This window comes from Xiphias gladius, chromosome 8 (genome assembly GCF_016859285.1).
Source record: "Xiphias gladius isolate SHS-SW01 ecotype Sanya breed wild chromosome 8, ASM1685928v1, whole genome shotgun sequence".
Classification (NCBI taxonomy): domain Eukaryota; kingdom Metazoa; phylum Chordata; class Actinopteri; order Istiophoriformes; family Xiphiidae; genus Xiphias; species Xiphias gladius.
The window spans coordinates 23823922-23851641 of NC_053407.1; the positions used below are offsets into that span (position 1 = coordinate 23823922).

At 39.4% G+C, this 27720-nt stretch overlaps 2 protein-coding genes and 1 non-coding gene across 4 annotated transcripts; all 3 read right to left on the minus strand.

The window, feature by feature from the left end:
- Window positions 1-1012: 1012 nt before the first annotated feature.
- trnam-cau lies at window positions 1013-1084 on the minus strand. The gene has a single exon. It is a non-coding gene; the product is annotated as a tRNA-Met (tRNA).
- Window positions 1085-9636: 8552 nt separating this feature from the next.
- Window positions 9637-11365, minus strand: LOC120793410 (dispanin subfamily A member 2b-like). Its single transcript, XM_040133481.1, has 2 exons — window positions 10549-11365; window positions 9637-10024 (listed from the first exon to the last, which is right to left on the minus strand). Exons 1-2 carry the CDS (start codon window positions 10762-10764, stop codon window positions 9875-9877), a joined length of 366 nt encoding a protein of 121 aa, XP_039989415.1. The 5' UTR covers window positions 10765-11365; the 3' UTR covers window positions 9637-9874.
- A 2782-nt stretch (window positions 11366-14147) lies between these two features.
- On the minus strand, window positions 14148-27213 carry cat (catalase). 2 transcript variants are annotated; one of them, XM_040132815.1, is made up of 13 exons: window positions 27089-27213; window positions 25712-25883; window positions 24439-24549; window positions 23298-23428; window positions 22965-23069; window positions 22553-22678; window positions 22276-22467; window positions 21218-21370; window positions 20101-20239; window positions 18645-18775; window positions 17583-17690; window positions 15325-15408; window positions 14148-14727 (listed from the first exon to the last, which is right to left on the minus strand). In XM_040132815.1, the coding sequence occupies exons 1-13, from the start codon at window positions 27125-27127 to the stop codon at window positions 14662-14664; spliced, it is 1557 nt and encodes a 518-aa protein (XP_039988749.1). In that variant the 5' UTR covers window positions 27128-27213; the 3' UTR covers window positions 14148-14661. The 2 variants fall into 2 exon arrangements, with proteins under 2 accessions (XP_039988749.1, XP_039988748.1); XM_040132814.1 differs by having other exon boundaries at window positions 27062-27211.
- Between the last annotated feature and the right edge of the window lie 507 nt (window positions 27214-27720).

Sequence of the window (27720 nt, forward strand, 5' to 3'; positions counted from 1 at the left end):
CGCTGCAGACAAGATGCCTTTAGTTTTGCCTGCATTGCTCATGTTCTGACAGGTTTCCCCAGTCGGCGGAGTGGGGAATTGACCTGGGCCAGATGTGGACACAAACCTGCCTCTCTAGCTGTACAGTCAATGCACTATTCGACATTGAGAGAATGCATTATGGGAGATGTAGAGTTCCCGGATGTGAAGGGATTTCAGATTTCAGACCAAGCAGGAGTTTTCACAGCTCAGTTTGGGAACGGTTTGTGCTAGAATTGATATCCAGAGGACATAATGGGATGGTAGAGTTAAAAAACAAACAAACCAAAAAAACACGTTAGTGTTTAAAAACACGATGGACAAAATGATTGAATGGTCATGTTAATGATGATTGGAAACGTTCAAATCTCGTAGTTTGGATCGACACTGCCCTCCGCTGGCTGCCTACGAGTCAGCATGCGTATTGATCTTAATGGCCGACTTTCATCTCTTAAGTTTTGTTACAAACACAATGTACGGTCTGTGTCCGATGTCTTGGGTACACCGGGCTAAAACTAATGCAGTCAGAAACAACGGGCCCGAAATAAATTTTTATTTAGTCTTTGTTGAAACTATTTTAGAGAGGCTTTGCTTCAACTGTGTGCTGTTTATGGTGCTGTCGAGCTGTATCATATTTCTATTGCGTTTCCCAGCCCTTTTATATAAAGGAATAACAAAATCACAAACTACACTCTGCAAAATGATCATAAAATTGAATCAAGGCCTCGAAAAACTTCGATTAACAAACAACTATTGTATTTAGTAAACTACGAAAAAACATAGCACGTTACTGCGCTATGTACCATCATTACATCGACGTTACATTCATTTGGCTGACATTTCGTGAAGAGGAAATGTGCATAGTGCAGTCTTGGAAAAAAAGCAATTCTCGGACTCGCACTTATTGTCACGTTAATGTTACGTGCTCACAACTGGAAATAAGTAAGTAAGGAACGTTTACGATTAAAAAAAAAAAAAAAAAAAAAGCGTAGCCTAGCAGAGGATGGTTTCGATCCATCGACCTCTGGGTTATGGGCCCAGCACGCTTCCGCTGCGCCACTCTGCTTGCTGTTACATGTCGGTGAAACGAGCGTACTTAAAGGCGCATCTCCCTTCCCGTGTGAGCAGGTTGTATCTGTATTAAATGATCCCTGTTTTCGCTCAGTGTCGTTCTTGCGCTCGCTTACAGTGGGAACATTTCTTCCACGTCAACCATTCAAAATAGACAGCGATAAAAAAAAACAAAAAAAAAACAAACAAACAAAAAACAGATCAGTATTTCCACAGCAGTATGGGCTCTCATGTTTTCTAGACGATTCGCTTGTGCAGGCTGATGAAGATGAAGCCTGCTGCAACTCTTCTTTCTGGCAGACTGAAGATCAAGTGGATACACAATATACTGCATCTATAATACTGTCAGACAGCGTGGAATAAAACTATTTTTACAATGTTAAACCAAGAGGAGCAAAGGGGGGGGGGGGTGAAAGTGTTAAGGGGTGAAATCATGTTACAAATTATGGGGCTCACAGTTGTACAGAGTTGAATCAACGCCAGTGTCACAACATTAAGAGCATTACAGAGGTGTCCACCACTTGTGTATGTGTTGACATTGGAATTTGCACAAATTACACTACATTCTGCATCCTGAATGATAAGAAATTACGTATAGCAGTTACTCAAGTGATAGAAAGAATTCGTTAGAGTGTGTACACTCTTGAAAATATGATCGTTTTGTCCACCAAAACCAACTGCTCCTACGAATCCACAATCATCCTGGGCCCCCAGAGGATCAGGTAAAAGGAAATTGAACAAGATTTAAAAAGCCAAAGCCACCCTGGAAAATTAGAAAAAAAGAGAGTATTAGATGAATGGAAAACGGAGACGATTTTATTACTTTCGGTCTCCTTAGTAGGACAAATAACTTAAATGTCTGGCCTGAGGATGGCACCAGGGGAAAGGTCATGTTGTTACCTAAGGGTCAAGAGTTTATCGTCTGGGGAGCATGAAAGTACTCAGACATCTTTATATAAATTTTACAAATTTTTTGGCCCGAACCTGACAGTAGACAACAAGTGAACAAAATACACTGGGCCCATCCCAATGAGAGCACATTAGCCTCCGCCTCTGCACCATAAAATCCAATGTGCTGTTCTCTTTTCTGCCACCAGGTGTTGCACAGTCAGCGCTTCCTGGCCACTCTATGTTGAGGCAGAGAGGAGACCTAGAGCATGTGAAAGCTGCGAAGCTTGTGAATTGTCTCACTGTATTTCATATCATACAGGGACACGGGATTAATAATCAACTTTTATACACAGGGTTTCAGAAAATTTCGTCAAAGGGTTATTAGACATGGTTAACACAAGTACCACAAGTGACGGAAATATTAAACGCGATTTGTGCTACAGTTTAGGAGACAATTTATGGAAACAATAATTTTTAAAACGTGGTATAAAAAATGTAAATGAGAAACTACACATCATCAGCTCGGCTGCATTGAAACACAGAATAGCTTATCACGTGGAGGGACAGGGATCTGACCTAGGAGGACCTGTGAGGACAGACCTGTGCTCCCCCAGCACCCTCAAAAACTGATAAATAACCATTAGCAATTCTAATGCTGCAATGATATAAGAAATACTGAAAATCAAATTCGCTGCCCGGGCATTGGTCATTTTAAGTGTGTGTGTGTTGAGTTTTTTTCTTTACTGGTAAACTGGTGGTTGTTTCACAGCGGTGATCAAACTCTGCAGGAACCATGGGCAACCGTCTCTGCCTCCCCTCCCCTCATATTTCAAGCTGTGAAAAGTCGTGTGCAAGCTGAGCACCACCTACAGACATTAGACTCTGGCACTCAGCATGGCGAGCGCAAATGCACTGCAGCAGTGGTAACCATGCGCTGTTATCGCGGCAGGTTGTGACACTTTTAAGTGCTGCCACTGTACATGGTGTTTAATGAAGGGCTGTGCTGTACCCAAAAGAAAAGGGTTCATATTTTGGAGATAACAATTTTGCTCGCCATGGCAATCCTTCCTTTATATTTTAATTTTTGTATGAGGGTGACATGCGAGGAAACCCCTACACTCCGGCCTGACCATTGCACTTCTGTACCTGGACATGGGCTATAGAAGCGCTTGCAATCTAGCTCTCACATGCTTATTGTAATTCGGTTTGGACAAAAGAGTGTGCCAGATGATGTAATGTAACACTAACCTCTTTCATGTTTCAAAGCCGTAAAACTGAAAATCCAGGAACACCAACTGGCCCAGCTGGCCCTGGTGGCCCAGGATGTCCTCTCTTCCCCTTTGGGACTATGAGGACCCGGAAGGTGACTGTATCGAATACTAGCCATGAGGCAGAGGATGCAGAATAGGAGACACAACCTCATCGTCTGAATGCAGAATTAAAATTAATATGAAGTATAGTTAATAATTTAATTGCGACAGAATAATTTGCATCTGAAATAATTTTTTTTAATAAAAATTTACAACCAATGAGTCGAGAGTGTAGGGAACAATTTAGATGATAATAACAGTTACCACTTATTGCAGATTATGTTTCCACTTCATTGTAACACCTAAATGTATCAAATCTTCTATGGAATTATACAGTAAAGATACTTCGGTGTAAATGAAATTTTAATACCAGTTATTAATGGAAGAAAAGGAAACTCTTCTAAGTCTTCCAAGCAGAAGTTATCTGTGAAATGTGCCGCTTCTTTGCTGCTCCCAGAGAAAAGTGGCGAAGAAAATAGTTCAAAGTCAGACACGTGGGAGCTCCGGGCCAGAGGAAATGAAAAGCAGGTGAACATTGTTTTCACGGGATATGACACGGAAAAGAGAACCAAAGCCTCCCTCTTGTCTTAGAATATGGAGCTCGGTGACAACAGATTTATTTTAAACAGCCATTTCCATACAAACACATTATACCAGATTCTTTATTTACTGCTTTTATACTCTCTTTCCTGATCCATGCCCTTTTCAAGCTGCATGACGATCCTGCGTTATGGCCTCCTTTAAAGAAGCAGTATTTGCTGTATCCACGGATTGAAAGGACTGAATTTTAGGCAAAGAATTTCCAGCTTTCTGCTTTAACCTTTATCTACCAAGGCCAAAGCTGGTGGAGTATGACACTTCACCCCATGAAAATCACAGTTGCTCACACTGACGTTTCCAAGCAGCCTATGTTGATTATCACTGAGCACATTAACTAGAGTCTGTCTACAAATCTCTTTCCTGGAGGCATTATGTTTTCGGGTTGTCCATCCGTCTGTCGGACCGTCCGCCCCACTCTCGTGAACAAGATATTTTAGGTACGCCTCGGGGGGAATGTTTTCAAATTTATCACAAATGTTCACTGGGACTTAAGGATGAACGGATTTAGAATTTGGTGGGCCACTGTCACGCCACAAAACACGATTTTGGCAACAACTTAATTCATAGACTAATTATGAGAAAATTTCACACAGAACATCATAATGTTCTGCAAAAACGCTTTCCTGTGGTCCGACCTCTTCATTTCCTCTCCCCGGATGACAACCAGGACAGCGGGGCCTGCTGTTTGTCTGGTAGGCCACCACAAGCTCATGGGATTTATTTTCGATTTCACTTTCAGTAGACAAATTAGCTAAGCAGCCAAAACAGCTAAAACGTTCATGAATGAATGAAATGAGGCTGCTCCATTGCTGTACACTTTATTGTGGCGTATGCTTTCAGAACATCCCGTCTTGTTTCCATATATGTATAATATCCAAACAGTAGAGAGTTTCCTGGAAACAGTATCCAAACAGTCTGCTTCGGATTGGGTCCACAATTGCCGTAAACATCTACGTGAGGTGTAGCCTGATGAGGGGTGAGGGGACATGGGTGATAACTGATTGACCACTGCAACAGTATCTACCGTTTGGCTCCGCTTTTCTCTGCTGGAAAGGCTCCTCAAGGCAAAGCAAAAATGGAATATTCTTCACTGGCCAAGTCAGTCACCTGACCTCAACCCAACTGAGCATGCTTTTCGCTCACTGAAGACAAAACTGAGGGCAGAAAGACCCACAAAGAAACAGCAGCAACTGAAGGCGGCTGCAGTAAAGACCTGGCAAAGAATCTCAAGGGAGGAAACTCAGCATTTGTTGATGTCCATGAGTTCCAGACTTCAACTGGTCATTGACTGCAAAGAATTTTCATCCAAGTATTAAAAATAATCCTTATATTTATAATATTATAATTATGTTGGTTTGTCCAGCTACTTTTGAGCATCTGAAAATTAGGAACTATATATAAAAATGGCTGTAATTCCTAAACATTTAATGGGATATTTTTGTTAAACCCCTTGAATTAAAGCTGGAAGTATATACGTCAATCACATATTGATGGCGTCGTTTAAAATCCATTGTGGTGAACAGAGGCAAAACTATGAAAATGATGTCGCTGTCCAAATACTTATGTACCTCACTGTATATATGACAAAGAGAAGCAGCAAGTTTTGCCATTTGAGAAGCTCAAGCCTGAGAATGTGTCGCATTTTTTTTCACTATTTTTGCTTGAAAAATTATAACATGAAACAATAAATTGATTATCAAAACAATTGCCAGTTATTTTTCTGTAAGTTTGATTTTTATTTTTTGATCTGTTGATTTTTCTGTTGATTAACTTATTGATTAATCAACTAGGGCTGGATACAAATATTGATATTTTTTATTTTTTTTTTGGAAAATGTGGCTATTGCTGCCAAATTTCTAAAAGTAAACCTGCAAAACAAAAAAGAGCTGCCAGATGGGAGGCCTCTTCTGACCTCTTTCAAAAGGGCATAATGAAATTGGATTAAATTTAACTGTGAGTTTTGAATGATCTGATATCGATTCTTAAAATCCCAAGACTGATCTGTGTATTTGTGCCTTTTTTCTCAGTAAACATGTACATCACCGCTAAATGTTATGTGTATGCAGTGTTTACTTGCTATAAGTGGTTCAGTTAGGGCTGCATGATGTGTGAAAAGTCTACCTTGTGGAAATCGGGTTATTACAAGGTGGACAAAAAGGTTATTTTAAAAAATTAAGCTGCCATGAATCACAACACTCATTTAAACTTTGACATGAATAATTAGTCTGCCTAACATTCATGGTTCCCAGAGGATGTATTCTGATGACTATTTTGATCTCCTGACTTTCCCCTTGAGCGGCACCATGAGGTTTAAATTTTGTTTTTATTAAAATGATAACTATCTGATATATCGATGTGAAATTTGGTTCAGACATTCATTTCCCCTGAGGATGAATTGTAACATCACTGATCCTCAGACTTTTCATCTAGAGTTAATCTTTAGGTCAGATTTTAATTTGTCCAACATGGTAAATATTATACCTGCTAAACATTAGCATGTTAGAATTATCACTTATTATCATGCTGACCTTAGCATTTAGTTAATATATGTTCTCTAATAACTTAATCACCTTGTCCACACATTAAAGTGCTTCCACTTGGTCCAACTGGTCCAGCTGGTCCAGGTAGTCCAGGTAGTCCATTGGCTCCAGGACTTCCTGGGTCCCCTGTTTTTAAAAAAATAATAATAATACAACTTTTTTTTAAGTAAATGACAAAAGATGACCGGAGTCTGGTCAATCAATATTTCCCACCTACAGGACCCTTGATTCCATGTGGACCAACAACCCCATGTGTTCCAGCCGGCCCACGATCTCCTTTTGCACCTGCGCGACCTGGAGGACCTAGACCATCTGGAGCACCTGGAAGCTGACCGTAGCCAATCTGAGCCACCAGGCAGAGGACGCAAAAGAGGAAACACACCCTCATCTTCTAAATGCAGGACTAAAATTCAGATGAAATATAGTTAAGGCGTTTCCTGTTCCCATGCTTTATAATAAATATTGTTACATCATAATTTAAAACGAAGTCAAAGTGTAGCAAATTAAATCAAAGCTTTTAATTTCACAATGATTGCAAAGGACATTCCTCTAGTAGTTACTTGCTTGTTGTAACACTTAACAGATTTACCAATTTCCATCAAATGAAACAGAAGTAAAAGCACAAATCAGTACGGACAAAACTTAACTGTAATTAATCCCCATCCACATGCACTCGCTTCCTGTAACACTCGCTTGTCGTCGTTCAGTAGAATACTTACGCTGCTCCAGCAAAGCCAGACTCTTTTTTTAAGGCGCTGAGGTCCTGATTCACAGAACCAAAGAGATCTGGATCAAATAGACCAAGTTCAGTTACCAAACTGGCAGTGAGTAGGATCTGAGTCCACATTGTGACAGATTTGCACCTTCTGTAAATGAAAGGCTTATCTTCACTTTTTGCTCAAGTGTTCCTATTATTCTTTTTTTCCTTCTCTGAACACTCTGAATGATTTCACTCATATTAGAGCAGACAAAAATGTGATACGACCAAAGTTTGCTCATTTTTCAAACTTTTCTGACATTTATGGACACTGATTGAATGCATACTAAATGACTAAACAGATTTTTCTTTTTTTTTAAAATAACCGACAGATTAATGTATCCAATAATACAACTCAAAAGCATCTTTCATTACACTTTCTATGCCTGGTCAAGGCCCTAATCTTTAAAATTCCAAGTCCCCAGTTTGTAAAAGTTTGACATCTCAAACCCGATATTACAAGTTATTTTCGCAGACTTTCAAAGCACCTTCCATACATATAAAACGGTTTTCACAGGCTGAATAATAATAATGATGGAAATTTGTGACATTCCACTATAAAAATGTAATGTAATGTAATGAATTGTAAGATATATAAACTCAAAACTTGAAGGATTTGAAATAAAGTAATGGATAGAAAATTAAAGTTCTGAGTCTCAGCTGTAATTAGAGTTGGTTTAGAAGGAACTGTGTGGAAGATACAGCCCCTTTAACACATAGTGCCCACAGTTTAGGGGTTCAAAAGTGATTGGACAAATACAAATAAAATCAAACAAAGTCATCATGTTTAATACTTTGTGGACAATCCTTAGCAATCAATGACTGAATAGGACCTTTACGCAGTCCCCAGAACTTTGTTCCAGAATTCTACCATTTTTATTGTGTGTGTTTACTGCAAACCGCAGCCTGTCCTCTCTGTTGTTGAGGTTTGCCGGGGGGGGGGGGGGGCTGGCAACTTGTGTTGAATACTCTCTGACTATGGCAATGACGTCTCCTCTTACTCATTGACAAGGAAACATGTACGCCTACATGCTGGAGAGCATTCTTGACTCGCTGTCTAGTCTTAAAGGGTTTTTTTTTTTTTTTTCACCGTACAAATGATGTTGTTTCAGTTCATTTCTGAGCAGCATGTGACCTCTTCTGTGCATGAGCTAACATGATAACCACACACAGCTGCCCAAGAAACATTTAGTAGCCAAGTGGCCACTTACTTTTGAATCCATACAATTTGGGCACTATGGGTTAAAAGGGCCGTATGTCACACAAAATTCTGCCTATATTGATTTAAACCGACTCAAATTAAAGCTGAGCTTACAGTTATTGTGTCCCTCATAGGTGGCACATTAACTAACAGTGATGTTACAGAATTTGATCAAAAATAATCAGATTCATATACTGAATAATCAAGAATCAATCAAAAGCAATGTAACACAGAGACGTGGACATGGTGTTTTGTATCGGATACGAGACTCATTTTTATAGACGTTGCTGTATAAACCACCTCCCTGATACACTGAAGATGTGGTACAGGAAGCTGAAACGTGGTTCCAAGTAAAACCAATCAGCTCTCACACTCAACGGCTTGAGGAATAAATAAGATGATCCCATTTGAGAGATTCCCTCAACAACCCTAATATCAAAAATGAGCTGTGGGCTATTTTCCCAGCGTCATTGTCCTAGAGTTTGTCTCTTGGTAGGAAATCAAATCTGATGACTTGACTGTCTCACTGATAAGCATTACAGAGTATGGTTCTTAACCATACAGTAAGTTTCATTATATTGTCACAGTGCTCCATATGAATCAGAACCATTGAAAATGTTTCCCCGACTCTGGAGCTGAGCAATTGATTTAATATTTTATGTCTCTCACATCTTAAAACTGTTCATCACTTAAACAACCCGAACGGACGGAAAGTAAGTTACCCACTCCCAAATGAAATGTTGTGATGTGTTTGTTTCAATGTAGTTTCTAGTGATTATATGCTTTATTCAACATATAATGTGAATTGCTCTTCGGGCTGCTAGGCTCAATACCTCATTCTTTTTATACACAGCATTTTGGTTAGCTCACCAGTCTTTCTCTGACGGTTTTTCAGTCCAATTTTAGGAAACACTATATTTCCTTGGCATTGTCTGCAACACTGAGTGAAGCATTGTCAATGAATATCTTTTCAGAGTCAGAATAAAGAAACAGTAAACCTTGCCCCCCCGTTTCCACTTGGAGCAGAGAGAAACTCTTAAACTTGAAATTATTATCAGTTACAGATTAGACACAGTGTATTTGTAAAAACACTCTGATTTGTGGAAAATCATGCCGGTGAGTATACAACTACGATCTGCTTTTTATACCTTTTAAACCAAATAAAGCACGTTTTAAAGAGTTATGTAACAGACACTTTTATTGACAGATGAAACTGTTCTCTTTTTTAATCAACTGCCGTCACACAGGTTTTGCAAAAACAAAGTCTGGCGTCAATGTCAAACCTGACTAAAACTTGTCATTTGGAAAAGATGGATGACCTCAATTTAACACCAGCTCGAGAAAGCAAGCAAAAAGATATAAAGAGTTACAAATTGTGCCATGAGCATAAAGCAAAGAACCACAAGTTTCACCATGCCACAGCAGCAGGAAACTCGAGCACTATTTGAAATTTATTTAGAACCAAAAGTCGATCGCAGCATACTCTTCAATATGCCTTTATCCTCACAATGATGATAGTAATGGGAATAAGGATCATGATGAAAACCAGAGCTGTGGCCAAGATGTTGATGCATCGGGCAGTGGAACCATAGTGTCGGGCACCATCCAGATCTCCAGCTACCTTCCGGTCTCTGGCCTGGAGGGGCCAAAGCATTTTGATTTTAAAAGTGGATTTATACTCATCCTCAGCCTCAAGGGGCTTAAAACTGTCAATGTCGGGCATAGGTTCAATCTCATAATTGCCTGCAAAAGCAATTGCTTTCTCTTCTTTTCCCTCCAGTCTTCCTTTCCCATATATAAATATTCAATCTCTGATTCTTTCTTCGAGGATGTCTAGCAAAGTTTGTAACACATTCAAAATATCTGTTCTCTTTTCTTCTCATTTATAATTTTTTCATATCTTTTTAATGTATTTTATTGTTTCATTATTTTATAAATGTTTAAGGCTAATAATATCTAAAACTGTCCTTCCTCTGAATTATTCTTGCAATGGTATTACTGGTCTGCAAAACAAATGGTAAAGCCTTCACATTTTTCTACTACCTCTATCTTGCCATTGGAAAATGATGCTAAAACTCTTTGTCTTCGTTTCTAAATAGGCAATAGGCACACAAATTGTGTAATTCCTAAGCAATTCAGAACTGTCACACGTGAACTCACCTTGATAGAGTAGATGAGAGCAGCCAGTCCGAGGCAGCAAGGGTTTAAGTAGACAAAGCAGCAGAGGGACCAGATGATGTCGTCTTTGGGGGGCTCCGTGTTGATGTTTACAGTGGTGTACTGAACCAGTGTAGATGTTTCAGGCTGTCCAGGTGTCCCATCATACATCTCCTCCTGCAATGGGACAACCTCAGCCCGTTGAGATTCACAATTCATCGCTCTCAGCTCAACTGTAGTTTGAGTAGCTGTGGTAGCAGGAAGGTGTGCAATCTAAGTGTTGATTTCCCTTTGAAAGGATCTTGGTGGGTGTTGATTTCCTTTTGAAGGTTTTTTTTTTTCCGGAGGGCTGAAACACATGCCCCCCTGCCGAGAATCTAACCCTGGACTGAACAGTTATGTGGTAACCCATAGGCCACTGGATGCCCTATTTGATCAAAGTACACATTCAAATAAAATGGTTTTAGTCAAACAAAATCATATACAGTACATGGTAAAAATGAAAATGTAGCATTGTAATTGTAGAAAATGTGGAAAATTATCCAAGTGTGTATACAACCATAGTATTTTCTTTACCCTCAAAATCTGACAAGCACACTATAGAGTTACAAATGGTGAGGACAGGAAATCTGAATTTAGTAACCAAGTAGAAAATCAGACTTGGTTACTGTCATCAGCAGACAGCAGATAAAGAAACATAGATCCCATTTAAGGCTTTTGTAACACAAACAAAAATAACAGTATCTGTTTTGCTATATAGCTAATATACGATTGGTGTAGAGAATCAGGAAGGAAGGACCTTCCGTGGTGTTCAGCTGAACATGCTCCTCCGGATAACCAGAGCACTGTGTAGAGGGTACGTGTTTTGACATCATCCCATATACATATATATATATATATATACGCATATATATATATATATATATCAAGAAATATATATATATACATATATATATATATATATGCATATATACATATACACGCATATATATATATATATATATATATATATATATACACATACACGCATATATATGCATATATACACATACACACATATATATATGCATATATACACATACACGGACGGATATATATATACATATATATATCCGGATATATATATACATATACACATATATCTATATCTATCTATATATATATGTATATATATCTATCTATACGTATATATCTATATATATATATATATATAAAAAAAATCTCCCTACATTGGTCATTCTCAACCACCTTCCATTGTGACCTTGGGACATCCAACCCATACTCAGTGCAGATGTTCCTGTACACCATGCCAGTCACTTGGTTATCGCATTCTATTTATGCTGAACTGTCTCAGGAGCATCTTTGCACAGCCTGCACCTGGGGTCCTGTCTGGTGTGGTAGATCCCCGCCTTTATTGGTCTTGTACTGAGTGCCTGTTCTTGTGCTGCCATGATTAGTTCTTCTGTGCTGTTCAGTCCTTACTTGATATCAGCCACTTCTTCTATCTGTCAGTGGTACATGCCATGTAGGGGCTTGTCCCTCCATGATGGTTCCTCCACCATCATCGGGTTTCTGCTGCCCGAGGTATTCACTTAGCAGTTCATCTTTGGGGGCCATCTTCCTGGTGTTATCCTGGATGTTGGTTGTTTCATCCTGGACAGTGGCTCTGATGGTCCTCGGCTTCCCTAATTCCGCTTAGTGTACAGTCTCAGGGTGCTGGACTTGGGGTGAAACCCTCCATGCATTGTGAGGAGCTTTCTTGAGTTGATATCAGTGGCTTCTATCTCCCTCTTTGGCCAGCTTATTATACCAGCGGGTTATCTGATGACGGGCACGGCGTACATGTTGATGGCCCGTATCTCGAAGCATCCATGTATCCCACAATCTCTGCATGTAGCCCCTCTCATCGGGGTAACTTTTATAGTAGCATTCCAACAGATCCCTATTCTGTCCATCTATGTCTTGTTCCAATAGCCCATTTCTCATCAGACCCGGGCGACGTCCGAGCCATTGTGACTCTCCAATTTGCGGTTTTATGCCTAAGGGTCCACACTGGATGTGTTACCCCGCCCTGACTGCGATTTGAAACCCCGACCTCCTGCGCCAGAGTCAGCAGTGTTAACCACTGAGCTATCCAGCTGCTATATCTATCTATCTAGATATATTTTATTATTTCCTGTTAGCATAAAATGGTAACGTATGTTGATATTTTTGTATACTAACTGCTGAAACAGTATTCTACCACGTGTAGATAATGTATAGAATTACAAGGTACTTTAGTATGGATCTGGGACACAGACTTAGTCTTGGTAAGGTGATAATGTAGAGTGGGATACATCTAAAACAGAGAAACTGAAATCAGTGGTTTAGAAGCTGATATGTGTTAGTGTACTAGGAAATTACAGGACAGTAGGTTCCGAAGCCCACAGGCCAGCTGAAGCCCAGGGTTTTACCAAACAACTGGGTCAAGAACAGAACAGAAAGATCTGCAGTTTTGGTGGGAAACCCATTAATATCAGATTAAATCTGTTGTGGTGCTGCTTGATCAAAACGCACATTAACCTAAAATATTTTTAGTCAGTCAGGTCAATTACATTTCAATGTGACTTCACCTTCTGTGCTTAAAGACCCACGAAGATGCAAACCTGTTTTAAAAACACAGCTGGAGCTGAGGAAACGGAGACAAATGAAAGCTGCTGATAAGCTTTGATTACAAATGAATTAATACAGGCACAAAGTACACATCTGAAAAAGGTTCACAACTTGAACATTAAAAAAAAAAAATAAAAAAAAAAATTACATTCAGATCAAGAACATTTGAGACTCTACAAATATATGATAGTATCTTACATGGAGAATTCATATTAGACAGTGATACATTTGATTTTAATGTATTTGCACCCTGTTGAGGAGCTTTGTGGTCTCTTCACAGGATGCTAGTGACCAACATGATAAATTTTAACCTTTAACTCTGGCGAGTTGGAAATAATTAGGTTCCTCTCAAAACTTTGTAACATTTTGTAATATGCCATTTAACCCTAAATAAACCACAATAGGAGGGCATTTTTGAGCAGTCATCCATTTTAAAAATTTGTACCATTTCATATCAGAACTTATTAGTCAATGTAGATTTACTGCCATTTTACATCTTCAAAACATTATGTTACTAATGGCACTAATGTATAGTCTCTTTCTACATGTGAACAAGTGGCTATTTAGTCTAAAATCAAACAATTCATAACGGATTATTTCAATTTAAATGTTAAATTCACCTGTATTTTGTAGTTTCTGTACATAAAAAAAGGCACCAGAGTGTTTTAGAGCAAAGGAAAATATCTCATCTTGAAACTTACTCTTAATGAACTACATATATCATGAGTTATGCAGATGCCCACAAAAAAAACAACTATGAAGAGATCTGCAGTGTATTAAAATTGTCAGGGGTTCAGTCAAGCATGTGGAAAACTACGCCAAAAGTCATCACTGCCCATACGGAAAACAAAAACACTACCATTAGCAAAGCCACAAATTAATCCTGCATAATAAATCCAGGTATTCTACCATCTTGAGCCAAGATTCAAAATTAAAGCAGCTGTCAGGTATTTTTTTTTTTGTTTTTAAACAAATGTTATTTGAGTGTTGACAGGATAGAGTTTGAACAGCTGGTTGTCTCCTTTAAACTTTAGCTAAAGAAAAGAGTCGGATCAAAACAACATAGTGCTATACACACAACCTGAGCATATTATAGGAAAAAAAATGATCGCTCATTATACTACTACACAGTGGTTGGGATTAATTCATGTAATGCCATACTTTTAAGGTGGCAAATGGCCCTTTTTTTCAAAAATGCTGTTCAGTCAAGACATCAGGTTTTATCACAGATCACGAGCCTCTTGAATCTTCTCTTGGAGGATTTTGAAGAAAATCAATTGTTTGGAATTTCAAATTAAAAATGAACTAACCTCAACCCTGACAATACATGGTTAGTATTTCAGTCTTGCCAGGTAATGTCTAATCTTGTTACCGGTAGTAGTAGTTGGTAATCACATTTGTTCAAGTGCATTTGTTCTCAGAGAAGCGTTTGGGGGGGGCTGCCCCTGGTAGAAATTTAAGGCATTACATCTTGGAGGATGCAGCGATGGCTGAGGCTCCTTGACGGCTGTAAACATGCACAGTTGAGTTCTGAGGAAGAGAAAGTGGAGATGAGAGAAAGATGGGACCAGCTATTTTAATGTACAGAATATTCACATCATAACAATGAATAATTACACTGGTGTAATTATGAAATACTGCAACCAGGAACAAAAAACACAGATTTTTAAACTGATCCTCTGAGCAGTGTGCCCGTTGTCTATCATGGAATTATATTACAATTTTTTTTAGTTTCCCTATTTAATTTGTTTTTAAAGTTCCTTGAATTTTCGGGGCAAATCACCAAAACTTTTACAAATTCATCCCCTGGAGAACAGGAATATCTATACCAAATTTTTTGGCAATCTATCCATAGTTGTCAAGACATTTCACTCAATGTTAGACATGTCAATGTCATGAATACTCCAGAGATCGTGTCAGGGAATTGCTAAAGTCGTCAGGATTCATTCTCTGGGGACCACAAATGTCAAATGTCTGACAGCGCCTCTAATATTTGTCAAGATTCACTCTGAATGAAAGTGGTGGATGGATGGACGGATGGACTGACCACATTAGCACCTGTAGGAAATAGAGTACCACTTAACACTGGACGAAGACTATGTTCAACTGGACGGGGACTGTGTTTACCTTCTGGGCCTCCGCATTGTACTTGTTGAGAAGGGTCTGAACCCTGTTCGCGTAGTCTGGATGGACAGCCTTCAAGTTCTCGACCTGCAGGAAGAACAAGACAAAGAAACTTAGAAGGCACTGAAAACATCACCTTCTCCCTATGTGTAAACGACTATTTGCCATTTCTTCTCCTGTGCTCTTCTCGCTGGTTTGCAGTGTGCACGGCTCTTTTAGAAAAAGCTGTTGTCACATACTTCTGTTCACCAATCAGTATTTATCAACGTTTGAATCAGAATGTGATGACAGCTGGTGGATTGTTTGGTCACTGTCAATCAAATCTGATCAAACCACACCCACACAATCCAGACAAAGCAGATTAGCTGAGTGTTTCAGCGTTAATACCTAACAATGTATTTAATAGTTTATCTATAACTTAATTTTTTTTGTATTATTTATTGACATAGAGAAAAACACAAGGAGATACTGCACACTTCAACATGTCTTTTGAGCTGTAAACTAAATATGACCGTAGTGTGATGAAACACATCAATGCTGGTGTTGATATTGACGTTTCTTTCCAAGAAAATCCTAAAAATCTTGGGTTGAAAATGGCTCAACATGCCACCTACTGTTTTATATCCTCCTGAATCTCGCAAGGCCAAGGCTGACATAGAGACAACCGTGTGTGACCTATTCACGTCATGAAATTTTTATTAACACAGGAATGTTAATGCCGTCTAATCTGAGGTGGGCGGCCCACCTCCTCCAGCATCCATCCTTGAACGGGAGTCTGTGAAACCATGCTCATTTTCAAATATATACTGATCAAGGCTCATCATTCACAGGAATTTACACTATTTTTTGCTGACCCTCTACTTAGTAGTTTTCAATTTTGGCGCAGTGGTTCAGACTTTTCCTTTGACGACTGTAGAAGCACCACCAGACTGCATTCTTTCCCATCAGACCCTCATATAGCTTGGCAGTGGTTGCAGGAAGCAGCGGGTCCCTCGATAGCAACACACTGTTATGCACATGATCAATTGGCATTTTTCATGAGAGTGCTGTTCTGACTACATGCTCGGCTCGGGGAGCTCCAGCTGCGGGCATTACTGGGGCTGGGGCTAACGGCTCGAGATAACAGCCAGACCTTTTCGGTCCACTGCAAAAAAAGAAAAATTGCTCACTGTTGCAAGAGCCAACTCAAAGATACGTGAAGATTTATCCAGTTACTATTGTCTGCTTCCATCTAATGTGTTTATTGATTTTGGGTTTTTTTGTGTCATTCTTTTCTTTCTTTAAAAAAATAAAAAAAAAAAAAAAAAAATCAGTATTAACCTTTTTGATTTTCTTCTATTCAATCTTTTATAGTTTGTTTTTAATTCCTTTAAAGTTTTAATGTTTGTGAAGCACTTTGAAACTGCCTTGTGTTTAAACTGTGTTACAGAAAAACATTTCCTTTACCCTACACCCACATAACCACAGACTTTGTGAGTGCAGCTACCCTAGCACATATGGTATTTCCAAATGCTACATCTTGGGGTTCAAGAGTGTTGCAAGACGAGGCAAGTTTAATTATATAGCACTATTCTGACACAAGGACATACAAAGTGCTTTACAGAGGCATACGAAAACATGAAAAAGACATTGAGAAGGCATTAAAATTGCATTTAACAGACAAAAACAGAAATAAAAGAAAAACAAGCAATTACATGTCTTTGTGTGGATGTTAAAATTTTGGTCCGAGTCCATTACTACACCAAGATTTCTGTCTTGATTTGTAGGTTTTAGTGTCATGGATGTCATGGAGTTCTGACTTTTAATCTTTCTTCTTTGAGGCCAAAAACTATAATTCCAAATTTTTTCTTTGTTCAGTTGTAAAAACCTCTGTCAATACCACTCATTGAGTGGATTCAATGCACTCATTCAGCAAATGTAAGTGACTGCAGTCATCTGGTGACGCTATTATGTAGAGTTGTGTGTCATCTGCATAATTATGGTAAGAGATGTCATAATATTCCATAATCTGAGCAAGGGAGAGCATCAGATTACTTGCTTAGATTCATCATTACCAATTGACACAAAGTAGACCCTATCCTGTAAATATGATTTGAACCCATTTGTAGCATCTCTAAATACATGCAATTTGTACACCAACCTGATATTTAAACATCTTTCTTTTAAGGTATATGAGTATAAGAATAAAAGCAAGATAGCATGAAAGACAATCAAGTGAGATGATTGCCCTGAGTAGATACTGAAAGGTGATGTGGACTCACCATGCGTTTCTGGATGAAGAGTTGGGCTCCTCTCAGGGCCCCCGCCAAGTTCTGGCAAAGTCTCTGGCGCTCCTCCTCGTTTAGCACGTGGGTGTAGAAGGTACGAACCTGCAATCAAACGCAAAGACAGGCTGATAAACTGTATTTTTATTTATTTATTAATTTTTTTAAAATGGCAGTTTAAAAATTAACACTGTTTAGTCAAATAGGGCCACAGATTACATAATCAACGCCCTGCCAATATACTGCATACACTGACGAGTCAAAACATTATGACCACTCACAGATGACACAAATAACGCTGATCTCGTAACGACGGCACAAGTCAAGGTGTGGGATGTATTGGACAGTAAGTGAATAGTTGGTTCTCCTAGTCAATGTGTTGGATGCAGGAGAAATGGTTGTTGTAAAGGTCTTTATGTGAAAGCAGTATTAACTGATTTTATTCCCCCCCCGTGGCAGAAGAAAGTGTAAATGCATTATTGACATATCACAATATATTATGGCAAATGTGTTAGCAAATAGTTGTCTATTCATATATCAAGCCAAATGGAGCAACGCTAGCATATATTTAGAGTCATGTTCTCCCGAGCAAACAAATTTATGTTGAATGTTTACTCTCCTTTTACATCTGGGCAGGAAGTGTACTGTGTGTTTAACAGAGCTTTTGGGCTGAAAACAGATGCCTGCTGGGGCAAAAAACAGAACTTATGAGAGGAGTCAGAGTGAATTAAAAAAGGTCCATTTCTGGGCCGAAAAATCAAAGTTGAAAGCGGCACAAACTCTCTATAGAGCTGAGCAGAACCGCATGGCTGGGGGATGATTCCTTGTAGGTTTAGCATTTTGAGCAACACCTATCCCATACAACTAGTCATTTGATCCACTGTTGATATGAAAATACTGACTAATTCAGTCCTGGTCCCCTTAATGTTCTGTATGGCTGGGAAGTGCATGCATTAATATGTAATACATAAACCAAAAACACATGATTATTTAGCTGTTGTGGGCACAAATGGCTCGGCCACAAAAAACACGCCCATAAAAGCGTGATGTTATATTTACCTGTGTGATATTATCTTCATCTTCACTTTTATAACGGCCCACATCTGGAGACACTGTGAACTTGGACTCCATAAACTGAGGCTGGGTCTCTGGAGCGCTGAAGCTGTTGGGATAGTAGTTTGGAGCTCCACCTAGAGGCCAGACAGACCAAACACCAGTGAGTCAGATAGGAACAAAACGGGGCCATTGAGGGTTGTTTCTGCAACAATACCCAAGTAACTGAGACAACAAAAATAAAAGTGTTATTATAGTGAGTACATCTGATCAGTGAATACAATGACAAAATAATGCAAGACACCAGTCGTTATGGCTATAAATATGCTATGCTGTAAATGTTGTATAGTGGGTTAAGTTTTCAGATTAGAAGTTTCATTTAAAAGTTTACACAGTTTTTCAGGTGTTTCTTACAGTAAAGATGACTGTGGTTAGAGTTCATATATTCAACACGGTTTGGGTAAGATTAGTAAATTTAAAAAAAAACCCTATCACATACTAGATTATTATTAGTGATGGGGGAAGCTTTCTGAAGCACTGAAGTATTTGATATAGTCCCTGCCTGCCTGCCCCAACAATCTGTTATGCGTTGATGTATGGTTTATCAGTATACTACTGTTAGAGAGAGAGAAGAAATGGCGCCATCCTCTGGCCAACCCTTGCATTTTTATGGAGGGATTAAATCCAAGACCATGTTCACACAATTTGTCAGAATGTAAGGGTCTCACTGCTCGCATTAATGATATTTTGTTAAATAAAGCTTATATTACATAATTCTTATATTAGCATTTTTAAAAACAATCTACAGCTCCGCTCTTTAACACTGAGGCAGATTGACAAGCCCTCATAACATTCGAAACCAGGGCCTTAACAAGGCTTTGACTGGAGGGGTAACACGATTTTTGGCGTGTTGAAACCAGGCACTGATATATCTTGTTGCAATACTATGATAGGGCCATCTTGTCGAGTATTCTGTTTTAAATGTAACATTACTACTGGTCATGCCTATAAAATTCAGTGTCTTAGAGTCACAGATTGTTTTTTGTTGTGCAGGCAAGGCAGGACATATGAACATATGTATTAAATATTCTTACTAGTGATTATAATTAATTGTCTTGATGTTCTGACAAAATTATTTTCCTGTAATTGTGTATGTTTCATTATCATCACAACTTAAACTATAATAATCATTCAAAGTCAAAATAATGCTTCAGAATTCGGGGGTTCACCCAGAATATTTTTTAACCCAGGTGAAAACCAGGGACACCCTGATATTCCCAAAACTTCAATACATTTTGGATACACATTTGTATAAAACAAAAAAAACAAAAAAAATCACAATATTATACATGTTTAAAAAAGGTTAATTATTGAGCCACACTAGCAACACCTCCTGCTCAAGCATTTGTGTCCATCCTCGTTATTGTATGCGCAAAGAAACATGCACACAGGCTGGACTTACCTTGGTTGTCATAAATACACATCGGACCATCGCGCTGGTAGTTGGCCACATTGGCCCTGAAGGGGCAGTTGACGGGGATCTGCAGGTAGTTGGCTCCCAGCCGGTGTCGATGCGTGTCTGGGTAGGAGAAGAGACGACCCTAGACAAAGACATGGGAGAAGACAGAGCATTGTTCCATGGTAAGGCTCTTTACTGTCTAACAAGGAGTTCACACCATAGGCTGGTTTACTGTTTGTGAGAACTCAAAGTGTTAATAGCTGTTTCAAACGGCTACACTGGAAGGCAGGGTGAAAAGCCGGCCTTCGTAGAGGGTCGGGAGACACAATATCATTTTGAAATGGGGATAGCGGTGCACATTTTCACATGAAAAGTGCCACAAATAGTTGTGTAACAAATGAAAAAAGCTGGCGAGAGAAGTTCAGTCCCTGGCTCCTTTCTCACTGCCACACAGCTGACAAGTCATGGCGTGAAGTGGGTGTGAATGTCCGATGGTTCAGTTTTTGAAGCTATCTGACAAGCGGTTTGTATAAAGAGTATATATCCAGCTTAACTATGTTTTGAGCAGTTTCCACACAAGCATTTACTCCAGCTTTAGTTCTGCTGAGAGAATGGAAACATCCAAACTTGGGTAGTACCAAATTATCACACTGAGATGGCTGAACATACACTTTAACATGACACCACAGAGACTCAGACTGGTCCATAGTGGTCATTCAAAGTTATAGGGACTGTAAACGTTTTTTTTTGGAATTTTTGTTTTTTGTGCTCAAAAAATAGCTTTAACTTGTTAAAACGATTTTCAGTGTTCTCCGTGACTTGGCATCCTTAGTATGAAAGGATGTTAATGTATACTAACAGGATATGTAGTACAAAAGCTGGTAAATGTTTCCTCTTTGTTCCAACAACAAATGAAACAAGTACAACTACAACTACAAAGCACTATAAACAAACACTCTTGGAATTAGTGCTTTGATGTCCTTTATGGTATGAATGCACATTTATGTATAATTATTGCAGCAAACTATGCTTTTCAATTGACATTTTAATTATTTATTTACTTTTTTTTCAATTCAGTCTGACTAAAAAAATGTCAAGAGAAGATATGTTGTGGTGTTACCTGCAGCATCTTGTCGGGGCTAGGCTCAATGCCTGGTGGCATGTTGCTGGGGTCAAAGGCCAGCTGCTCCACCTCTGCAAAGTAGTTGACTGGATTCCTGTTGAGAACCATTTTGCCCACGGGGATCAAAGGGTATTCTTTGTGTGACCAAACCTGAATAAGAATACTCCATTAGATGAGAAATACTGAAGTGACACACCCAGGTAAGTTTTTGTCATCCACGTGAGACCCTTCTCAGTATCCCCTTATAATTGTATTTGTAGAAACATTCAAAACGGCATCTAAAAAACAGCCATGGTTACACTTGCATTAACACTTGCTTTTATTAACCGGACAGTTAAAATCATAATTTAGTAAAGTAGTGATCACAGCCCAAAACAAAGTGATATAAAAATGAGGCTGCCAAGATCAAGTTCTCCGGATACATATTTTATAGCTGCATCAGGGACGTGCAATTCATTAATAAACAGCATTTCCATAAACTCACAAAACCATAATACAGTTAATGCCTGTATGTGCTCGTGGCTTGAATTGTTTGTAATTTTTCTTCACCAAGTAAATGTGATATGGTGAAAAAATTTTTTCTCCAAGTTGTAATTAATTTGTAGGGCTTCTCCAACTAAGTTGACTAATCGGTTGATCCGGTTTTGTTTGACAAATAATTTCAGTTGATTAGCTGCAATCGGTAGTAATTGATTTTAATTGATGGATAGTGGCATTCACTGACATCACAGCAATTTTCACAAATATGATTTAGTTTTAATAATTTCAATAAACGTTTTTAGTATTAGTTCTCTTAGTCAAATATATCAGTCAATGTCTTGGCGGGAGTGTTCCCCAGTCAGCCTGATGGGTACTACTGATGCAAGTTTCAGTCAAAGCTGCTAATAATGCTGTCAACCTACAAACACACCTGTGATAATGTCAACAGTTCCATGCAATAAACACATTTTATTATTTTTGCAAGAGGTTATAATGCAATTGCATCTGGTGTATTTTTACAACGGCAGGTCTTAACTTTATAACCCAGAGTGTTCTGCTGTGGAGGTATGCTGTACCTTGGTAAGATCAAAGGGGTTGAACTCGAACTTCTCGGCCTGCTCAAAGGTCATGACCTGGATGTAAAAGGTCCAAGATGGGTAGTTGCCATTGGCAATGGCATTAAACAGGTCTCCAATAGCATAATCTGGGTTGGTGGAGGCTAGGCGGTCTGCCTCCTCCACTGACAGATTCTTTATTCCTTGATCAGTCTAAAAAAGACGACATGAAACATCACTACTCAATGGCAAAATCCCAGGAGGTAGATCTAGAAAGTTAACCTGAGCTCAAACTCACCTTGTAGTGGAACTTGCAGTAGACACGCACTCCATCGGCATTGACCAGTTTAAAGGTGTGAGAGCCGTAGCCGTTCATGTGACGGTAGCCATCAGGCAAACCTCGATCACTGAACAGGAAAGACACCTACACAGGGGATACGGGACAGAAGACAAGATAATGACAAGTTTCTGTGGCAACTCATTTTAAAACTATAATAGCAAGCATAATTACAATGAGGCAAATCCTTGCAGAAAATGCAAGGGCAATAGTGCATTGCAACAATAAATTACTTCAGAATATTTTGTTTATTTTAAGTAAAAATAGTCATGTCAAGGGCCATCAACTAATTAATCATCCTTTTAGAAATATTCCTGTGTACACTCGACTAGTCTTTGTCCTCAAGAGCAGCCTCAGGCTCAGCAGCAGCTACCTGATGCAGACTCTCAGGCCTCAGGCTCCAGAAGTCCCACACCATGTCGGGGTCTTTCATATGGGTTTGGGGATTGCGCTTCTGGGAGTGGATGAACGATGGGAACTGCAGGGGGTAAAAGGCACAGGTCGATGCGATATGTTTTACACTTGATTCGTGTTGACAAAAATGTTGTGAAACTTAAAAATGTGTTCTGATCACATTCATCTCACTAAAGGGAATTGCAGGTTTGGTCTACACATGTGTCTGTTATGCCGACCTAACACTTTGCCCCTCAACTTCTAAATGAATGCAAAGCAAATTCTGGCTCATACATCCGCTACGCCCACTCACCAGAAGGGCATCCCTGATAAAGAAAATGGGAGTGTTGTTGCCTGTCAGGTCCCAGTTTCCCTCCTCAGTGTAAAACTTGACAGCAAAGCCTCGGGGGTCTCGCACCGTGTCGGCTGATCCTGACTCCCCCGCTGGAAAGTACAAAAAAAAGGGATGACATTTTACTCATGTATTAGTGAATGAATATATCAGAACTGCACAGATATTGATTTTTCAGATATTAATTGTAATTAATTCAGCGTAAATTAGGGCCTAAATGATTAGTCAATCCACAGAAAAATGAATTGGCAAAGTCAATTAATCATTTATTGCATGCTTTTCAAAGGCAGCCTTTCCTTGCCCTAGATTATACTACATTGAATCTCTCTGGGTTTTAGACTACTGGTCAAATAAAAGAAGACGTGTGAACACATCACCTTGTATTTAAAGTAAATTTGGAGCGTAATTCATCAGAATATTTTAATCTGAGTTAGAGGAGAAGGGGTGGTGTTTAGAGCCCTGTTCACAGCGGATAAAATTAATGCAATTTGCCAAAACGCCCTAGCAAGTGTGAGTTCCAATACCACTTATACTAATCTTAACCATCTGAGCCAATGAAGAGAGATAACCAGCGTAGTGCCAGTTTCATACAACCAACAACCATAAAAGTAGCCTATACTTACACGACAAGTGTCCTTTTTAATTAATTAATTTATATAAATATATATATATATATATTTATATTTATATATATTTATATATAAATATATATATATATATATTTATATTTATATATATTTATTATTTTTTAAAGGTCTTTGAACTGAATATCATATTTCTACACTATTTTATAAAAGTGCTCTGAACATGTCCTTGTGTCCTTATGCAGGGACTTAATCTGCATAATCATCAGCTTATTTGTGTTTTCTCTATATTTTTCTCTTCATTTTTCCATAAACGTATTTTACGTTTGCTGCACACATTAGCTATAGGAAACATGACAATACTTTGAGGACATAAAATCCAAGGGAAAAATCATCCCATCCTTAAAAAGAATTGTAGGTATTTTTGATATTTTAGGGGAAAACTTGTAACTTGTAATAAACAATGATAAGACCCATGATTATGACCCATGATTAAACACTTTGCAGGTTATTCTTACCCACAGTGGAGAAGCGGACAACAATAGGGGTAGTCTTGCCGACATGCTCAAACACCTTGGCCTTGCAGAGGTGTCGGATGTCATGAGTCACCTCAAAGTAGCCAAACGCTCCTGCATCATGGAGGAAAAATTATTAGACATCTCTTTGTTTGTACCAGCTTAAACATGTCTGGTCCAAATATTTGTGGCCGAGAGCTGAGACTAGCTGCATGTTACCGTATTTCACCAAGCACTGGAAAGAATGCAGAATGCAGCTCCCTCCAGAGTAGGCCACCAAACACAATTTGTTCAATATAGGTGACCTTGATCTGAGAAGCCTGCAAAGCTTAGCATTGGACCGGTGCTAATCCACAAACAAGAATGACCCTCGATTGCATGTTGCCTACTTTTTTTCCCAGTTCTGTTGACTCAGCAGGTGGCAGTTTAAAGTAGCTAGAGTTGCACCAGTATAATTTCTTTAAAAAGTGTGAACAAAGGTTTGAGCTTTTTCTTATATCAGGAACCAGTTTGATTATGTTACACTATGCTGAAGAAAATGGTTATAAACAAGTCAGACCACTCTTGCTCTGTGAGAAAATAAACACCATCTCATGGTCTTCATCAGCAATGCTGGTAAATTCAGAAAAAAAAGTTCAGAAAAAGGTAGTGAGTGGGACTCGAGTTGAGATTATTATGTCGCAAATTTCAATACCAAGGTCAAGGATTTTTATAAGGTTTGGAGTCCCTTCTTAGATTGCCTGGAAAAACCTAATCCAGTTGCTGAGAGGGTGTCGTGTTTTGGCTATTTTAATTTTGTGCGAATGTTGATTGATAGACGTATATTTTCTTTGCTTATTGTGATTTGGATTGTGAAACTTGCTTTCACAAGAATTTGCACCTTTGGTTAGATTAAACATAGGCAACATGTTTATTATTCCTCAAAATAAGGTTCTGAAAAAAAGAGTTGTGGTCAGTTTTGGTAACAAAAGCTCAACTAGCAGCACACAACTTTGACCCTGTTTGGCTACTCGTACTGTGTATTATTATTTACATTAGCATATCCTGTAGGAGTACATATTCACTGTTTACTGAGGGAGGAGATGGAGCAAGCAACAATATCCTTTTTGCAATGGGGGAACAATCAAGATAAGAAATGAGTCTTAAGTATAAGTTTTGAGAAACACAAAATGCTACAGTAGCACCTTTAATGTGTAACGTCAACCTGATGCAGCCAATGTAGAGGCCACGCAGAGCCAGCTACACGGGGGGAAACTGATTGCTGCCCAGCACTCACCTGCACCTTTGGCATGCACCACTCTCTCTGGGATTCGTTCCCTGTCAAAGTGGGCCATCTCATCTGTGAAGACCACATCTTGGACCAGCAAAGGCCCCCTCGGTCCTGCAGTCTGCAGGTTCAGCTTGTCTCCAATAGGATGACCGGCCCCTGTGGTCAGCGTTTCTGGCCTCTGATGTAAACATCATCAGGATAAAAAACAAACAAACAAACAAATAAAGTTTTCTTACATAAGATGCATAGGTTAGGCCAAGTCTTGCTTTTATCATTTTTTATGATTGATAAATCTGTTGATTATTTTTTGATTTAATTGTTTTAGTCTATAAAATGTCACCAGAAGTGGAAAAAAAAAATGACAAGAAGAAGACCAGAGAGCCCAAGGTGACATCTTCAAAAGTCTTGTTTTGTCAGAAACAAAACCCAAAGATATTCAATTTCAGATAAAAACACAAAAGAAGCAGCAAATCTTCGCTTCCGGGGAACGATCGCTTAATTAAAACAACTGAAGCAAATAAAACTGCTGCAAATGCGTTTTATGTCAATGGACTCATCTATCAAGTAATGGTTACATCTTTAACGATTACAATTTCCTTCCTACGCAGCGCTGAGACAATTAGTTGGCATAGCAGAGGAGTTGACAGACGGATCTGAACTATTATTATTATTATTATTTATTAACACTTGGGGGTATGGAAGCGAGCAAGTGCGAGCCCATCTCTGCATCTTGCACGACACCGATGGTCGCAGTGTTGCGCCGGAAAAAAAACAAAACTGGGTGCACCAAAACGATCGAGCTGAGATGGCACGAACTGTCGGATAGTTAAACTGTTCACTCTTCCTTGTTTTCGCAGCTGTAAATGATTTTTCAGAAGGTCCAACTGTTTCTGGGCCACACAAACTGTTTGCTCTGTTGTGCTCCGGTTACATAACTGACGGGGCCGAAGTTCAACCACGAATACGCCTCTGGACGATGACCTGCGTCAGGTCTGGACACCCAAGTCGTTACTTTAGAAACGGCCGATTTCTTCCGAGGGGTCAAGTTCAGCCTGCTAACGTTGGCGGGCGACTTTCGGCAGGTTTGCCAGGGAGCCCGCTGCGACAATAACGATTGTAACGGTCACGAAACGAGCTGTTGGCCCAGCGCCAGAGCGCGCGGGGAGCTCTCACGAACGCGTCCGCAATTTGGGGCTCTGGTGTCAGACGCTAGCTCGCCAGACAGGCCGCCCTGACGCCTCGGCTGTTAACGACAGCCGGTTACCCTAAAAACGACCTTTCACCCATTTGTTCCCCCCCAAGTCGGGCAGCGCTGCGAAATAAAAGCTCTTTCTCAAATGCAGGGCATATACGGACCTGGGAGCCTCTGTTCTCCTTCCACACCTTCATTTGGTCGGTACTTTTGTCTCTGTCGTGAGCCATCTCGGCGGGTCGTGCGGGGCCACAGGCGTCGCGGGGAGAATCCTCACCTCTTTATCCCGATGCCCTAAAAAAATTCTTCCTGGACTTTGCCTGGCGTGACCCCGCCCCCCTCCCCCGATTGGCCGAAAGGAGGAACGCGACGCGCCTCTGACACGAGAGGAGAAAGCCCCGAACCGAAGATCGTCTATTGCCCTCGCACGATGCGGTATTTCTACGATGGCCCTGGCTACGAGTTTCCGTGTGCAAAGCTATTAACGCGAATAACTAGAGCCCCCCGTAGGAAAACGACCTGCACATCTCACATCTCTGATGCAGTTTAAGCGAAAGAAAAGGCAAAAATTCCCTGGTACAAGCTTCTCAAACAGGACTGGTTTTACTAGTTTTCACAGTTTTTTATGATAGTAAACTCAACATCTTCGTGTTTTTGACTGTTGGTCAGAAAAAAAGGGGTATTTGAATATGTTCATAGATTGTTTTTCACAATTTTCTGACATTTGATACAATGAACAATCAATTGATTATTAAAATTTTTTTTTCAGATGTATTGATGATGAAAATAATTGTTGGTCGCAGCCTTACAGTTCTCCTATGGT

Coding starts and splice junctions, on each gene's coding strand:
- LOC120793410 (XM_040133481.1), bottom strand. CDS start 10,764: ATGAATTGTGAATCTCAACGGGCTGAGGTTGTCCCATTGCAGGAGGAG. Junction 10,025..10,548: donor CTCTCATCTACTCTATCAAG/GTGAGTTCACGT, acceptor TGGCCCCTCCAG/GCCAGAGACCGGAAGGTAGC.
- cat (XM_040132814.1), bottom strand. CDS start 27,127: ATGGCTCACGACAGAGACAAAAGTACCGACCAAATGAAGGTGTGGAAG. Junction 23,429..24,438: donor TGTCCGCTTCTCCACTGTGG/GTAAGAATAACC, acceptor TGTACTTTCCAG/CGGGGGAGTCAGGATCAGCC. Junction 22,679..22,964: donor GGCCTGAGAGTCTGCATCAG/GTAGCTGCTGCT, acceptor TCCCCTGTGTAG/GTGTCTTTCCTGTTCAGTGA.